We start from the raw sequence: 17,221 nt of genomic DNA on the forward strand, positions 1-17,221 counted from the left end.
CCAACATCCTAGGAAGAGAAGGCCACACTGAGTACTTTACATCTACCATAAACTGACTCCTTTCCTTTGGCAATTTATTTTCCTGTCACAGTGCTCTATGGAAACCACCTTGGCAAAGACCAGCAACCACTCCTGATCACGAGGCCCAAATGAAGGCCATTTCTCCATCTGAATCTTCCTGGATGTGCCTCTAGTACTGCATTATCCTGCCTCTCTTCCTTTATCCCTCTCCAGGGTACCCTCAAGCCTATGCCCTATAGCTGCAGGAACCACCCAGAAAGTTTAGATGATTTTTCCTGGATTTCACTTGCTACTTCCAACTTTGTACCTACCTAAGCCCTAACTCCAAGATCCTGAACTAACTTGGAGTCACGCCTTGGGCCCTTGTTCACATCTTCCCCTTTCAGAATGGGTGAATTACCTCTAGATCATCTATTTTGTGAGTATCTTGGAAATCTTCAGGTATTCTGTAATAGCTTGGGAAAAAGTCAGCCCACCTATGCATGAACACACCTGGATACATTTATATCTAACCTTGGCATACATAACCAAGATGACTGGCTTTGGCAGCTGGTGCCAAAAATAGAAGAAAGCCAACTATTTATGATAAGAATTAGTCCATACTGGGACCCTCCCCTCAACCCTTGTGTATTTACACTTGCCTCCTGGCTTTCCCTAGTTACTGCTCACTTATTATGTGTCTTAGTCATTAGGGAAATACATGTGTTTTTATGAGGAGCAATATTTTGTAGTAATTAACAGCATGTGCTTGGAAGTTAGAGAATGCTTGGATTGGAGTCCTAAATCTGAATGACGTTGAACAAATTACTTAAGATGGGAATAAAGATAGTACCTATCTCATTCTGTTGTTATTCTTATTCACTGAAAACCGGAAAAGAGCACTAAGACAATACTTAGCACACAGTAAGCATTTAATAAATGTTCCCTATATCCATATCTGCCTTTCTCTGTTTCTACTGTGTTCTCGCTGCAGGAAAATAAACCTGCTTCCCTCTTGCAGGACTTTGGAACTCCATACTGCTTAGACTTACCAAACCAGAACTGTATCTTTTACTATTGATTTTTTGGCATTTAAAAAAAATCCCCTGTTTGAGACAAAGGCACTGGGTTATTACCTTTGCTTTTGGCAACCATAGTAACTCAGTCTGGACAGGGAAAAGATAAATCAGACATTAGAGCCAGAACGTAACTTTCCAACAACCGTGAGCTGGGCAACAAGCCCGACAGAGCCCCTCAAACAGCCAGCAGTCCACGTTCCCACTAGTATTTGGCCCCCTGGGACAGAGGTATGTCTACATGATTCCCAGCGGTGTGCCCAGCATCCCACAGCACAGGGATAACCCTGACTGAGCTCTCTCCACTAGAAGAGACTTACTGACATCTTACTGACAACTCTTCCTCCTCTGACGCCCAGAATGTGGGCTTTCTGAGGCTCTGTCATGTACCCTTTCACCATACCCAATGGTGAATTTGTCTCTCTCAAGGCTCTATGGGAACTATTCTATGAGAACTGTATTTAGGAGTATTACAGTATACTCCTACCTCTCTTCTCAAGCTTTTATCTTACCGTTTGTAATTGCCTCAAAACGTACAGCCTGCCCTGCCACTTAACCGTTATGGTTAAGTGCGTGCATCAGAGTCGCAACAAAAGAAAAAAACAGAAAAAGGAAAGAAACCACACTTACCAACCTAAGACCCTAAGATAAACAGAAACCAAACAAATAAAACCCAGCATTACTCTTTTTAGTTCTAGTCCCAAATAAATGAAATCTTGAGCCTTTCCTATAAGTCACTGACTTCCTAACAAAAATGCTGATACGTAAAGATAAGTATTGGCCTTTGTGGATATGATAACCATAGGAGAAAATTGCTCTTTATAACCCATGCTCAGCCTAATTATAAACTTGGTAACTCTGCTTGTATTAATAATACTGTGTAATTTTTTCCCTTTTAAATACTTGTTGTATTTTTCATTTGATAAACTAGCCCCCTTAAAGCCTAGTCTCTCTTACAAACTTCTGCAAATGAAATTTTTTCTGAGTCTTCCTCTAACAGTAATTTATGGTATATTGTACTTTTATTGCAAACCCTGTTGACTAAAGTCTAAATTATCTTTATCTTTCTAAAACTCTGCCCTGTCTCCTAACTTCCTAATTTCTATTCTCATATCCAGGCTTAAAACCACACAGGCATCTTTGGATTTTCTCTAACGCGCTACCTCTCAACAGCAGCCAACCCATCACGTCGCCTTTTGCACAAATGTTTCTACCACCAGACCCTCCTACTGCCACTGCCCTTGGCAGACATCTATCATTCTCTTCACGTGTGGATCTTCCTAGTATCTGAGGAGTTGGTCTCTCTGCATCCAGCCCCTCATTCCTGGGGCAGGACCAAAGGACCTGGGATATATTATTAATATAATATGGGTTCTAATTTTAACCCAAGGGCCACTATAGAATAACTTTAAGTCCTCTTCCAAAAGAGAGCTCTCTCTAAACCCTTCCAAGCCAGCATTTGACTCCCATCCAATAGTCCCTTCTTCAAGCAAATTAACTCTAGTCCTTTCATCCGTTTTTTCTATGGCATAATTTGGAATTCCTGATCTCATTTGCTCTCCCTTTGAGTATGAAGTAAATAATAGAAGCCACTGATCAAAGGGTCTGGAATTAAGAAGGAGGTACAGAATTACTGATTATGCTAAGTTCTTTATTTTAACTGATTCTCTTAACAGCCCTTAGAAGTAACTAGTGCTATTCTCATTTTTAGAAAAATAAAGAGAGTATATCAAAGAGGTTAAGATGTCTGTTCAAACCCACACAGCCAATACATGAGGAGGCGTGGATCTGAATTCAATTTAGATGGCCCAGAGCCCATCCTCCCTAGTCCATGTTCTCCTGCCTTTATGGATCATCCTCATTCTTGCACACAATAGCTACTGAGGCAAGTGTGAGTTAGGCCAGGGAACAAAGATGTAGGTGGGGAAAGCGGGTGGTTAATTCCAGTTCTTTTCATTTACATTCTCCTCCAAAGAGAGCACTGACATATTCTAAAGTGAGGAACAATATTATTATACCTGGAGGTCAGCATCGGCTGAAGGTCTCTGGGCTCCCAGAGTAAAATGGCCTCCTTCTATGATCACGTTGGTGAGTTGCAGTTTGGAGGCTGCTCTCCTATAGACTATTTCTTCCACGGTGTCCCGGCCAATCAGCCGAATAACCTTGACAGACCTGTACACCAGTGAAATGAGAGCAGTGTGCTGTAAGAGTCTGCAAAGCTGGGCAAAAGCATGCAAGGTAAGTACACCTAAAAGGAAACAAAGCCAAATACCATATTCAAGGTACAATTAAAAGGATATTGTTTAATTTGGACCTGAGCATTTCTTAGAAAGAACTGGACTCAAATTCTCTCTGAACCTTTCCAAAGGAGTTAAGGATAATGAGGCGATCATAACTAGGATTCCTTATCTGTGGCCAAAAGAAAGCTCTGGTAGAACTAAATTATCCTCAGGTCAAAGAGTAGCACCTATCTTTTTAGTTTAGCTCCATAGCCTCATAACCCCATTTTTTAACTGAGTCAGATCCTAACTCAAGAAGGATGAGTTAATTTCTAATGGTTCCTTCTTATTATTTCACTATGTAATTTTGCTCTTTAAAAGTAAGTCTGGGCTGGGTGTGGTGGCTCACGCCTGTAATCCTAGCACTCTGGGAGGCCTAGGAGAGTGGATCATTTGAGCTTAGGAGTTCGAGACCAGCCTGAGCAAAAGCGAGAACCCGTCTCTACTAAAAAAATAGAAATTAGCTGGGCAACTAAAAATATATAGGAAAAATTAGTTGGACATGGTGGTGCATGCCTGTAGTCCCAGCTACTCAGGAGGCTGAGGCAGGAGGATCACTTGAGCCCAGGAGTTTGAGGTTGCTGTGAGCTGGGCTGATGCCATGGCATTCTAGCCCGGGCAACAAAGTGAGACTCTGTCTTAAAAAAAAAAAAAAAGTAAGTCTGGCCAGGCATAGTGGCTCACACTTGTAATCCTAGCACTTTGGGAGGACAAGGCAGGAGGATTGCTTGAGGCCAGGAGTTTGAGACTAGCCTGAGCAAGAGCAAGACCCAATGTCTACAAAAAATAGAAAAATTAGCTAGGCATGGTGGTGGACACCTATAGTCCCAGCTACTTGGGAGGCTGAGGCAGGAGACTCACTTGAGCCCAGGAGTTTAAGGTTGCTGTGAGATAGGCTGATGCCACTGCATTCTAGCCCAGGATACAGAGCAAGACCTTGTCTCAAAAAAGAAAAAATAAAAAACAAAAAGTAAGTCTGGACTGATAATGTGACCCACCCAATACTACTCCTAGGAGTCAACAGCACAGACAGGACTAAAACCTGGTGGTCTCTCAACTCCCAGTTTGGGACTGTCACCAGGACTACATTCTTCACCTTCCTCCCAACCCACAACCACTGCCGAGCAAGCCAAAGAAGTGGAAAAATGCTGATGCCTACATCACTCACTTGTTCTGGCCAATTCGGTGAGCCCTGGCAGCTGCTTGCAAGTCATTCTGAGGATTAAAATCACTGTCGACAAAAATCACAGTATCTGCTGCCGTTAAGTTCATGCCAACTCCACCTGGAACAAAGCAGAAAGGAATGTGATTGGAAGCACATGAGGAGTAGAAAATAAAGACACAAGGCTAGAGTGGGTCAGATCAATAAACTGAAATAGTCAAAACTGGCTTCACCCTTCCAACGAACACCCAACTCCAGAACTTTGCAGTGGTTGGAAGTGCTACCTGACCTTATATTGCCTGACTTGGGAAAATGTAATTATGGAATGTAATAGAACGAGGGGAACAGGGGTAAGTGGCAAAAGTGGATAATCAAGTTAGTGCTGTGAAGGCATTTTAAATCTCTTCTGCTTAAAAACCTTGATCAGAATAGTCTGTGGAAAAAATCCACATGTTCTTTCAGAAAACAGCTTTCAATATTAGAGAGGTCTGCTGCGGACACTGTTAAGAAAAGAGTGTTTACATCAACTGCAAGTTACAACTGGGCAGTAAGATCCCTGATACAAGTTGCTGAGAAGAGGGGATGACATCACACTCCTAAGCAGAGCAGGAAACCACCCCTCCAATTGGAGAAAACTTTCATGAGTCTTTTCTGTACTTGTTTCCTCATTAATCAAAAGAGGAAGTAACGAAACCAAAGGCGAGACAAGAACACTTCACGGAACAACTTTCTGGTCTTTCCTCAGTGCTGCAGGAAAAGGGCTGAGGAGGTATGCTGGGTCCCAGGAATTAATTAAGAGAACCATGACAGTAAATTGCAGGCTTCTCTTTGATTAATGTGAAAACAAGTACAAAACAGACTCCCCCTGGCCAGAGTCGTCAGAGCTTGTTGCTGAAACAAGCAAGCCTGAAAGGGCTTCTTCCAAGAGCCTGAGTTAAGGACAGACTTTTGAGAGGGACTACTGACTCTAAGCTGGATCTCAAGACAAGTCAGGCAGGAATATCCTAATTAAAGCCTGCATGTAAAATTAAAGTCAGTACAAAGAGATAATAACAACTGATTACTGAGAGGTGCTAAATTATACCTAATAATAATAATGATAGCTACACTTATGCTGTGCGTACTACTTGCCAGGCATTATTCTAAGCACTTTACATGTATCAACTCCTTTAACCCTCACCAACAACCCTGAGTAGTTACTATGATTAGGCCCACTTTACAGATGTTAAAATGGAAGCACAGAGAGGTTAAGGGACTTATCTGAGGTTGCACAGCTAGAAGATGAGAGAGCCAGGATTCCTTCCCATATGGTCTGGGTCCAGAGTCTGTGCTTTTATCCACTATACTATAATAACTCCCAGGCACTTATTTCATTTAAAAATGTGCTCCATAAAAATTATCTTCTTATTGAATTAATGTCTGAGTTCAGCTCTTGCTCACTGAAGGGTGATATTTTTATATATACGCTATATCCATATTTGTTTGGGACATACTCATGAGCTAACACTGCCATCTGGTGGCAATTTAAATAAATGAAAATGCTGCAAAACTGCAGCCAGTTTTGCAAATTTGCGTGATAGCAAATACGACAGTGTACGGAAAGGGCTGATATCCAGGACTGTTTCTCCTCCTCAAAGAGCTACTCTGAGTCCTTCAAGGAGATTAACTGAAAAGCAGAGTTGTCCTTCTTTCTAATTTTAGACATTTCAAACATGCTGCTGCTCTCTGAATACGAAGATTGGCGAAATCACTGAAGCATAAATGGAACTATTTTCCCAACACTGATGGTGTATTTGCCCCGATCCTTCCAGTTTCTCCTAAGAATACCCCAGAGATGACTGATCACATGAGTAAATGGCTGAGACTCACGGTGCGGTCTCTGATCTTGGGAAGTGAGGCCAAATGAATCTGATTATATCTTGTATTATTAATTTTATTAAGGAGATACAACATACACAGGTGAAATAATCTCCTTATAAAGGACTATATCTCATACTTCTTTTATATATCCTTTTAGTACTAGGCACTTATAAAACTTTTTAAATAAGACTGAACTCTCTTTTTATAAAAATATTGATCCGTCTTTACTGTAGAGGACATACATCCCTTTCGTGTTCCTACATGTATTGTTCCTGCATGTACTCATCAATTCACACGCCACCGCCATCAAGATTTAGGTCTATTAAAAATAAGATAATGAAACTAAGATTCTATGTGTTCAAAACTAATTTAAGGCCTGCTTGCTCTAGTTCATGTGTATAACTTCACCTCCAAGAACTGATTTCAAATTAATCATCTATGAAAGCACTCTGTAACTGGTAAAGCACTACAAATTTGATATGTAATATTTATGATTTAAGTCATATGCAGACAATGTCATAAATAATTCTAAAAAGCTGGCAGTTTCAATATAATCACATTTTTTAAACAACAAGATTTTTGCTAAGCTTTGACAACACTATTCCAGAGGTATTTAGGGAGGAAGGGCAAATAGCAGACTGTTATTTTATTTCCCAAATTCATGGTTAGGAAGGAGAACTGCCTCCATTGAATATAAATAAAACTTTCCACAAAATCACAGAGATCATTCAGGACACTTCCAAGTCAGTGGTCAAAGCAGATTAGAATTACCTTCCAAACAATACCAGCCTTACTTCTTTGATGAGATGACAGTTTGGACAGGTTAAAGAGAAAAAAGCACCATGCTAGAAGTTCAGCACTTTGACAAACTGTGCCAACTACCTCAATTCCTCTGGTTTTGCACTCCTCAGTAATAACTTCCCCTTTCAGAGAATTAAGGAAAAATGTACTAACAGCAGGGATTTGTAAAAGTACTCCATCGCCCCTTGTGTGTCTGCTTTAGTCAATGCCTACGTGGCCTACCTGCCCTGGTACTTAGAAGGAAAATGAAAATGGGCTGCTGTCCAAAGTTCTTAATGGCCAAGTGTCTCTCTTCTCCTCTCACGGAACCATCCACACGCTCATAGCTGTAGCCTTTACACAGAGGAAGAAAACAGAGAAATCGTAATCCTTTTCAAGTGCTCTCTGGGGAACAAAAAATTAAGGCCGCCCAAAACCAAAGGCCAATGTTGTCCCCATCCATATACAGCCATGGCCCTACTTGAAGCAAATCCCATGGGAAAAATTTAAATGTAGGGGGACAATTTATCATTTCATAAAATAACTCACCATAACATACTCCTCTGGGGTTTTCAAATACATGCAGTTGATGTCTTTGGCATTTATGGAGTTAAGACTCAATTTTAACTATTCCCAACCAGTCCCAAACGTCCACACTGTGTGGTAGTTTCTAATCTTGCTGAGACACGATCTCTATCTGTGCAAGCAGTAAGACAAGCACTCAGAGCAGGTCAGCGAGCCTGCTTGATGGCACAGATCTGCCTTTTGGGGAAGCGTCAGGGTTTTCTGCCTGGCACCAGACGCCCATGTCAGGAAGCGGAGCTGTAAGCTCAGGCCGTGTCTGTGCATCTGGGACTCCCCAGTGTGCCAATGGCATTTCTGCCAGTGTCCCCTGGACCAGGTGTACTGTCATACTTAGGGGGCATCAAGTGGCTCTGAGAGACCCACCCTGGACTAATTTTTTAAATTGTAAGGTCTAGAGCTGATACTTTTACACCACTGGGCTCACGATCAACCAATGTTACAGCCTTTTCCCATCATCCCACATCAATCTTATTATATATTAAACAGGGTTCCCAAGTAACCTAACCTACATTCTCTATTGTCTATATAGAAAAAAACTGATCTTATCTTTCCTCTGGTTTATTTGTGGGATCTCTTTTAATATTCATCTTATTTACTGATCCTCAGTAAGTGCTCAATCATTGAGGTCAATGTTATGAGACACCGAGAGCTCTGGTCACCAAAACTCTGTTTATCATACATTTTCAAAAACACTCAACATTTCCACAACATATGCTCCAGTGCTCATAATTTTAAATCACAGAAGTGACGGGAATGTGGGTGTTCTGCCCACGTGCCTCTCCCTACTCTCAATCCTTGCCTTCACACCCCGCTCTCCACTCTCCGCATTTTAAGTCTAAAAAAGCCTTAAGTAATGTAGTGGCCAAGGGTGTCACCTCTGTAATCCATATAGTCTTGGAGAATATCCAACATCTGAGTCATTTGGGAGAAAAGTAAAACCCGGTGGCCCCTGGCAAGGAAGAAAAAAAAGGAAAAACTGCCAATTCTAGTATTTAAGGTGAGTTTCCCTCAGAAAAAACTTACCAAAGAATACAAGTTTATAAATAAATGAACTACTGAAGTAGAAACATAAATGTCCTATAATTTACAGAGACTTCTTCAGAAACCACCCTAAATGCCTTATATAAGAATATACCTCCCCATGTAGCTATATCCTTCAAAGCAGTTGTTCTCAAACTAGAGTGGAGATATTCCCAGGGGCATGTGTCAATGCACTCAGGGTATAAGAAGCCCTAGAATAACCAATGTGCCTCTTTCTGGAGTGTCCATTTGCTCAATGGAAAGAAATACAAGCCTTCATTTTAACAGCAAAATAAGATCTGTTAAGAGTAAAATGTAAAAATTCAAACACACAAACCCCACAGAAACTGGAGACCCTGAGGAGCTTGTGGTCAGCCACATATAGCTATTGTCTATGTGAGGGTGTAAAGTCACTATCTTCTTATCTATGGTTATATTGCTTCAAAAGTCTGAGAAGTCTCACTTTAGGGAAGCAAGGGGCAGGTGACATCTCATCTCCCACGATATATGACAAACTGATGTATAGGAAGAATAGAGAGGCAAGGAGGAGGCAAAATGATGGATTAAGTCAAGAACAAAGTCAAGCCTATAGCCTCTTGTTACCAGCCATTATTTTAAATTTGCACAAAGAAGCACAACACTGTCAAAACAGTATTTTTATTATGAAAACTAATTTAATAGGAGCTTGCAACAAGTGTAGGAGAAACAATTATGGAGAACTCTTTAAAACTCTAGTCCCAAATGGGTGGAAAAAGCATTGAATGTGACGTTGAGGACCTCAATTCTAATCTCATCTCTGTCATTTGCTGGCTTTGTCACCCTTGAAGTCAAATAACCTTTCTGAATCTATGAAATGAAAAAGTTGGGCAGACAATATTCATGGGTCCTTTTCCAATTCTAACACACGTATGGTAGATATATCAGAGCCAATAAAAACATAGTAAGACATGCAATTATTTAACTTGCACAATCCTAAGGTTCGGCAATTTTGCCAAATCTGAAGTTTTGGGTTAGTTCAGGTCATATCTGGGGCAGTCATCCCAAAAGGACAACCCTGAAATCCTTCGGAGTCTGGGCTTTTCCTAGACTCCTCCTTCCCTCTGGTGCCTTGGAGGATCAAGTAGAAGCTGGACACAGGTCCGCCGGACACTAATTAAGCCTGGTCTTCTAATGCCCAACTCGTGTAAAGAATCCCTCAAGATCCCCTTGAGTTCAAATCAAACCCCATGGGTTAACAAAAAGAAAGTTTACTGAGTCCTTATTATGTGCTAATTCAATACAAGGTTCCAGCAGGCAATTATTAAAGAAATGTTCAATGTTGTTGCTGTCCTTGTGGAGCCAAACAATACAGTTGGAATGATACAGTTAACATATACCCGTTAACCAGACTGCAGATTAAGGTGGTGCATTGCCAAGTGCTAGATTAGGATCTTCCTGCTGTAGGAATTCAGGAAAGGAAAGAATGATTGGAAAGGGGGAGAGGTGGGAGGGGTGGAGGTGGATGGGAGTGTAGTGACAGGGAAGGTAGAACCTAAATCAAGGTCTTGAAAAAAGAAAAGCTGGAATCAGCCTCAACAAATCAGTGAGCCCCTCATTATTCAGGCCTTAAGAGTCATTATCTCAGAGCAGAAAATGTGAACCTGTCACCTACCTGGAATACAGGAATGCCAGCAGCTTATCCAGTAGGTGAAGTTTCCCACTAGCCTCAATCAGGTGCTCTCCAACTTCAAAAGGCTCTGGCTCCACACCTGGAAAACAAAGAACCCACTGCCAGTAACGTGCCTTCCTTCAGGGCAGACTTCCTGAGTAAAGAAGCCAATAGCTAGGCTGTAGCAAGACAGGCTAAGCTCCTTTTAACTGAGAGTGGGCCCAAGCCTCATCTCTCTTTGAGGCATTTCATAATCAGTTGTTTGCATGATGATCTCAGTGCTGCTTAATGCCAATCACAGAGCCTGCAGCACCCAACAAGCCTAAGGAACATTTATCTGAATAATAAACCCACTCTTGAGGAAACTGAGACACCAGAAGATGCTAAACATCAAGGAGACCCAAAATTGGAATCTTGGGACTCTCACTCTAGAAGTGAATCAAGAAATAGGCTTCCGTGTATAAACTAGTGATTCTCAAGGTATGGGGTGGCAGCCAGAATAACCCGGAGGGCTTCTTTCAACACCTCCAACCCCTTAAAAAAATTCAGATATGCACCTAATTGAGAATCTATGAAATTTTTGAACAGTTCCTAACAGTTCTTGGTAAAGACTCCCTTAAAATTACTGCAACAAACCCTCGGCTTTGATCCTATCTATCCTAGAGCCTCCATGGGCACAGAGGTCTTGGAGCTGCTCCAAGAGCTACCAATCAGAGTGAATCAAAAAGGCCCCAGTGTGAATAAAAATGAAAACACTACACATCAGAATTTGTAGGATGCAGCCAAAGCAGTGCTGAGAGGGAAATTTACAGAAGCCTGTAAGATGAAGGGGAAACAGGAAAGGAGACTAAGAAGAACAGATGTAAGATAGGTGGAGAAGAGAGAGTGCTATCCCAGAAGCCAAGGGAGGAAAGCATTTCAAAAAGAAGTGCTCGAGCGTGCCAAAGGCTTCTGAGGGCAACTGAAACGTGAGCTGACAAGGAACCATCAGCTGGGCAACATGGAGATCACCAGTGACCTTGGAATAGTGGTGATGGAAGGCTGACCAAGTGGGTTCAAGACAATGGAAATCTAATCATGAAGAAATGATCAGATAAATCTAGACTATGACACATTCCATAAAACCACTGGCCTTGATTCCTCATGTCAGGAAAGATAAAAAAAAAAAAAAAAAAAAAAGGCATGTGTGCACACACAAAAAAATCTGAAGAATGTTTCTACATTATAGGAGAGTAAAGAGACATGACAAATGCAGTGCAGGACCTATGACTGGATCTTGGAAAAGAAGAAAAGATAGAGAAAAGAAAAGGAAGGAAAGGAGAGGAAAGGAGAAAGGAAAAGAAAAACATACCCGTAAGGGATGTTATGGGAACTGAAGAAATCTGAATATGAACAATATATAACACCAATACAAAGAAACTGAGAATAAACAAAGACACAGTAAATATAGGCAATTTTAAGAATTTTGCTATAATTTTGGCCTCAGAAATGTTAACAAAAAATAATGTGGGGGGAAAAAAGGGCACTGCCTTACCATCAAACAAATATGGGTGATCCACACACTTTCGTAGCTGGGACAAGATATTCTGAAGTTTAACTTTCTTTGCCATCTCATTTGCAAATACATCTGAAATTTACAAAAAGAGAGAGAGAGAGATGGACACTATTGAACCAAAAAAAAGCCTCCGTTTCCATAAATAACATTACTTGTCTCCATAATATATCCTTCAAACAGGTATCAACCTCCCAAATTTCACCTGATTGCATTGAGAATTAACAGCACATCCATATGAAATTTTCTTAACCACCATTTTGTTTTAAAAAAGAAGCCTTAACTATAAAGTGAACTCAGGAATACTTTGTTATTCTTTTGCAAAATTCTAAATCTCCTTCTTTAACTGTTTTTGTGCAGTCAAGGGCCAACAACATGCAAATTGAGAGATTATTCCACTCCTATTTCTCCCTTGCCATTCTCAATTCCTCCCAGTGAATTTATTCAATAAAAAAAGTTTTGTAATCTGTTAAATAGTCCCCTCTTAATCTGTGGGGGATACGTTCCAAGACCTCCAGCAGATGCCTGAACCGTTAGTGCCAAACCCTAAATATACTGTTTCTTTCCTGTACATACATAACTATGATAAAGTTTAATTTGTAAATTAGGCACAGTAAGAGATTAACAATACTAATAAAATAGAACAATTATAACAATATAACTTCGCAAAAGATTCATTCTTAGCAACCTCAGCATACGAATTTTTTTCTTTCCTTATTGAGTCAAGATCTTTCAACTTTTCCCTTAAAGGAAGCACTTTATGGCTTCTCTTTGGCTTTATTCAAAATGCCAGCATCATGATTCTTGTGCTTTGGGGCCATTATTAAGTAAAATAAGGGTTAAGAGAACAGAAGCCCTAAGATACTGATACCACAACAGTCGATCTCATAACAGAGCCAGGTACTAAGTGACTAAGGCAGGCAGCCTTGACAGCGTGGAGACGCTGGACAAAGGGAGGAGTCATAGCCTAGGTGGGACGGCATGAGATTTCACTATGCTACTCAGAATGGTGCATGCAATTTAAAACTCATGAATTGTTTACTTCTGGAATTTTCCATTGATGTTTCCAGATGCAGTTCACCGTAGGTAACTGAAACCGTGGAAAGCGAAACTGTGGCGAAGGGGGACTCCTGTATCTGATAGGGTGGAAGGATGAAAGGCATGACTGGGACACCTAGAAGTGTTTGCTCAATTACAGGCAATAAGGAAAACTGGGAGGGGGGAAAAAAAAAAAGGAACTTTCACAACTGTAACAACCAATTCTGTGTTACATTTAAGGTACTATCACAGTCTCACTGTAGCTGACCTGAATTATCCATAACACAAAATTCTGAATTTTTGGTATACAAAGTGAGTATGATTACTCGGCCAGGTGTGGTGGCTCACGCCTGTAATCCTAGCTTTCTGGGAGGCTGAGACGGGAGGATCACTGCAGCTCAGGGGTTCGACACCAGCCTGAGCACAGTGAGACCCTGTCTCTATCCCTAGAAACAAGAAACAAAAAAAATATACAAAACCACAAAACCCAGCCCGGTGCTGTGGCGTGCGCCTGTAGTCCCAGGTACAGGGAGGGAGGCTGAGGCAGAAGGATCATCTGCTCACAGCCCAGGACCTGGAGCCTGCAGTGACCCACAAAGTGACTATGATTACAAAATATTTCCCTGCATAAAAATCACATCCTCATTTAGTTTCTAAATGGGTAAGTGCTCCTCTGATTACCTAGGTCTTTCATCAAAATGGCCTTGTAGCATTTTTTCTGCAATGCTGACATGCCGTGGTATATCACTACTTCTGTCTTCTTGGGAAGCTCCGTAGCTACCTCAGCCTTCACTCGCCTCAGCAGAAATGGCTGCAAGAGTCTGTGCAACTCACTGGCTGTATAAGAAAACAATACAAGAGGTGTGGGACAAATGTAGAACCAAGGCATTGAACTACTACAGAACGTACAGCAATTTATTTTTGTTTCTCATTTTCATGTTAATCCTGCTTTCTAGGCCAGTATGGTAATTTTTCATAGTCTTTCTTCCGTCACTGGGATCTTCTTCCCAACTCCTTCTGGAATCATTACTGGCTCTTAACCCAAGAACTAATAACATAACACTCAAAGAACTTGATTCTTACTAATAATGTCATTTGCACAAAACTCTTTTGTTTTCACAGTATTTTTGCATTTAATCTTACTGATCAGCACAACAGTTTAGAAATGTAGGGCAAGTAATACTGTTCCCATTTTTATAGCTGAGTTAAGTGATGAGGCTCAGGGAAATTAAGTAACTTATTCAAACTCACACAGCTGGGATGGATGTGAATTTCTCCAACATTCAGATTTGGTTCTTTTGACTTTGAACCCTGTGCCCCTTCCCCAGGTGTCTTCAAAATGTCAAAATAAAGGGAGCCCCACGTGTCCTGAATTTCAGAAACCATCCTAAATTAGAATTATACTAAATGTAAGGTTGCCATATACAGCAAATAAAAATACAGGTGCCCAGTTAAATTTGAATTTCATATAGAAAATGAATAACTTGAATACAAGTATGTCCCATGTAACTTTTAACTATGTGTCCCGTATTTTATCTGGGAACCCTAAACATGAGAGCAATCAGAGCAGGTTGCCCAGGTTAATCTTCAGCCCGTGGTATGAGGATTTTGCTATGAGAAGCCCCTTGAACTCACACTTACCCAGCACATAAATACTGACTAGTTGGCATGTTTTGAAAAATCATCCCAGGATTAATATCAGAGGGATAGACAGATAATTCTACAAGGCAGAGGGGCAAAGGTATGAAAGGAAGAAGACTATAACTATTGGCTATATGAATGAGAAAGGTTTCCCTCCTTCACTTCCACCTCCCATCCATCCCAGACTTTTGGTTTTGGAGCAGTGTCGAAAGAAACACAAGTGTTGCAGAACGCTGAACAGTAGTTTGGGACTGCAGCACCCACATACTTTTCCGTCTCAAGAAGTGGCATGTAAAGCTAACAAAGCCTTTATAGAAATTACAAGTTGGGGGAAAAAAGTCTGCAAATCAGAAAGCACTCTCTACTTCTTCCAAAAATAAACCAAATAAGCTCTCTTGCAGAATCACATAACAAATGAGAGAGTCATGAATAGCAGACAATTGGAAACAGCACAAGAGAGCTAATATCTACCTTATATTTTGTGGCTCTTTAACTCCCTGGAAAGTATCCTCTGGTTATCAATTCTCTTTTTTTCTACCTATAATCACAGTTCCCGTGCCAAGACCCCTTGGGGATGATTTGTAGGAAAGGAACTTGCCTGACTCAGACTCTTTCTCAATATCTTGGTAACGCTGAACAAAATCTTCCACCTGTTCCTTGGGAAAAAGATCAGGCTCCACAAAACTGAGGAGGGCGTAGAGTTCTTGGAGGCTATTCTGGATGGGAGTTCCGGTCAACAGGAGACTGAAGACTACTGAGAACTCAAATATATAAACAAATAAAATTAAAAACCCATAACATTGGAAAGCAAGGCTGAGTTACCCATCATTACCTTTACCCACACAAAGAGAAGCATGATTTAATGGAATGACCAATGACCAAAAGGACATGACACCAGAATGCTCAGGCTAAAGTGTACTAGCTGTTTCATGTAGGGAATAAATACCTCTTCAGTTTCAACTATGAGAAGGGGAAAATAATCCTGTGAAGAAGATTAGACTGTTATTAGGACGTAAGTAATAACATTTTGTGAACGCTAAAGTACTACACAAGTACTCAGCGTAGTTACTGTTCATCTATGTGGGGATTCAAACTATGTATTATCACCTCCATAGGGACCAAACTTCAATTATCATCACAGAAATGAATATATGTAGGCTCATGAACGAACAAGCCTTTATCGGGTCAATAATAAAAAGGAGGAGCCACATTCCACTGGCTCCTCAGAAAAAAAGGCAAGTCTAGGCTATCCTGCTATTTCTCATCTGCTTTGCCAGAACGATGCAAGAGATCAAGAGAAGGGAATGAAAGACAAAGACAGGAGAGACAGGCAGTAATATTCTGTAGCACAAACTTGTTCTCTTCATGACTCCATATGAATTGTCAAATATTTTAAACAGATAAATTGGGGGAGGGGTACAATACGTCCAATATATTACTATCTACTATTGCATACAGAAGCACAGTAAGATTATTTTTTAAAGAAACTGCCCCTTTGAATATGATCAAAAGAGAAATGAAACATTTCCAAAAATGCAATATATTTTATTGGAATAGGGCCTTATTCATTTGATAACCAGATTTTAGTAAACATTATCTCCTACATAAAAGATGAAGAAGGAAAAGTTAGGCCATATTAAGTGCCACTTCTGTCACCCACAAAATGTTCATGGAGCCCTGCAGAAATCTGACAGAAAAAAAAGGTTTCAATTTAATTGACTCTATACAGGCCTAAACTAATAATTTTTTTTAAAGGGAGTTAGGAGGGGAAGGAGGGATGAACAGGTGGAGCACAGAGGATTTTTAGGGTAGTGAAACTACTCTGGATGATATTGTAATGGTGGATAAATATCATTATATACTTGTCCAATCCCACAGAATGTACAGCACCAAGGGTGAACCCTACTGTAAACTATGACTTTGGGTGATACTGATGTGTCAATGTAGATTGATCAGTTGTAACAAATGTACCACTCTGGTGCAGGACGTTGATGGCAGGGAAAGCTGTATATTTGTGGGGGCAGGAATATATAAGAAATCTCTGCATTTTCTGCTCAATTTTGCTGTGAACCTAAAACTGCTCTAAAAATAAAGCCTATTAAAGAAAGGGGAGGGTATATAAAAACTATCCTGTGAGTTTACCTCTGAAAGAGTTTTATGCAGCAGGGAGCTTTGGTTTTTCAACCTGTGAGCTTCGTCCACAACAAGCACACTCCAAGGGAATCTGTGAGAAAAAATTCAAGCTTTCAGTTTCGTGTAACTTAAACACGAATGTCACAATCAAACGTCTTACTACAAAACTGTGACTGTTGTTAAAAACAGTAACAGTAAGCCCATTGTATTAGAAATGCCACCAAATTCCCTTCCTATTTGAGAAGCTACCACATACATAAGACAATATCTGGATAAGGCAGTTCGGTTAAGGGAATTTTTCCTTCTAAGATGGGAAAATCCATGCAGAAAGGGAGGAGCCAGAGAGAGAAAGGAAAAGGAAACATTTATGACCTCCTACTGTGTGCCAGTCTCTGACCTTGGGCTTTACATGTTATTTAGTCCAAAAGAATATGGCAAGTAAACATA

General features: G+C 40.6%; 1 protein-coding gene across 7 annotated transcripts in view; it reads right to left on the bottom strand.

Annotated features, from left to right (window-relative positions):
- The window catches only part of CHD1L (chromodomain helicase DNA binding protein 1 like), a 43,988-nt gene that overhangs the window by 15,186 nt on the left and 11,581 nt on the right, over positions 1-17,221 (bottom strand). For 2 of the 7 annotated variants that reach the window (XM_069480736.1, XM_069480740.1), the window contains 9 exons: positions 16,784-16,865; positions 15,240-15,402; positions 13,682-13,837; positions 11,945-12,037; positions 10,414-10,510; positions 8,618-8,691; positions 7,401-7,511; positions 4,524-4,638; positions 3,095-3,248 (listed from right to left, as the gene is read on the bottom strand). In XM_069480736.1, coding sequence (XP_069336837.1) covers positions 3,095-3,248; positions 4,524-4,638; positions 7,401-7,511; positions 8,618-8,691; positions 10,414-10,510; positions 11,945-12,037; positions 13,682-13,837; positions 15,240-15,402; positions 16,784-16,865 — 1,045 coding nt within the window. Of the gene's footprint in view, positions 1-3,094; positions 3,249-4,523; positions 4,639-7,400; positions 7,512-8,617; positions 8,692-10,413; positions 10,511-11,944; positions 12,038-13,681; positions 13,838-15,235; positions 15,411-16,782; positions 16,866-17,221 lie in introns of all 7 variants that reach the window. The other 5 variants (XM_069480737.1, XM_069480738.1, XM_069480741.1 and 2 more) reach the window with 5 other exon arrangements.

This window comes from Eulemur rufifrons, chromosome 8 (assembly GCF_041146395.1).
Source record: "Eulemur rufifrons isolate Redbay chromosome 8, OSU_ERuf_1, whole genome shotgun sequence".
NCBI classification, from domain to species: Eukaryota; Metazoa; Chordata; class Mammalia; order Primates; family Lemuridae; genus Eulemur; species Eulemur rufifrons.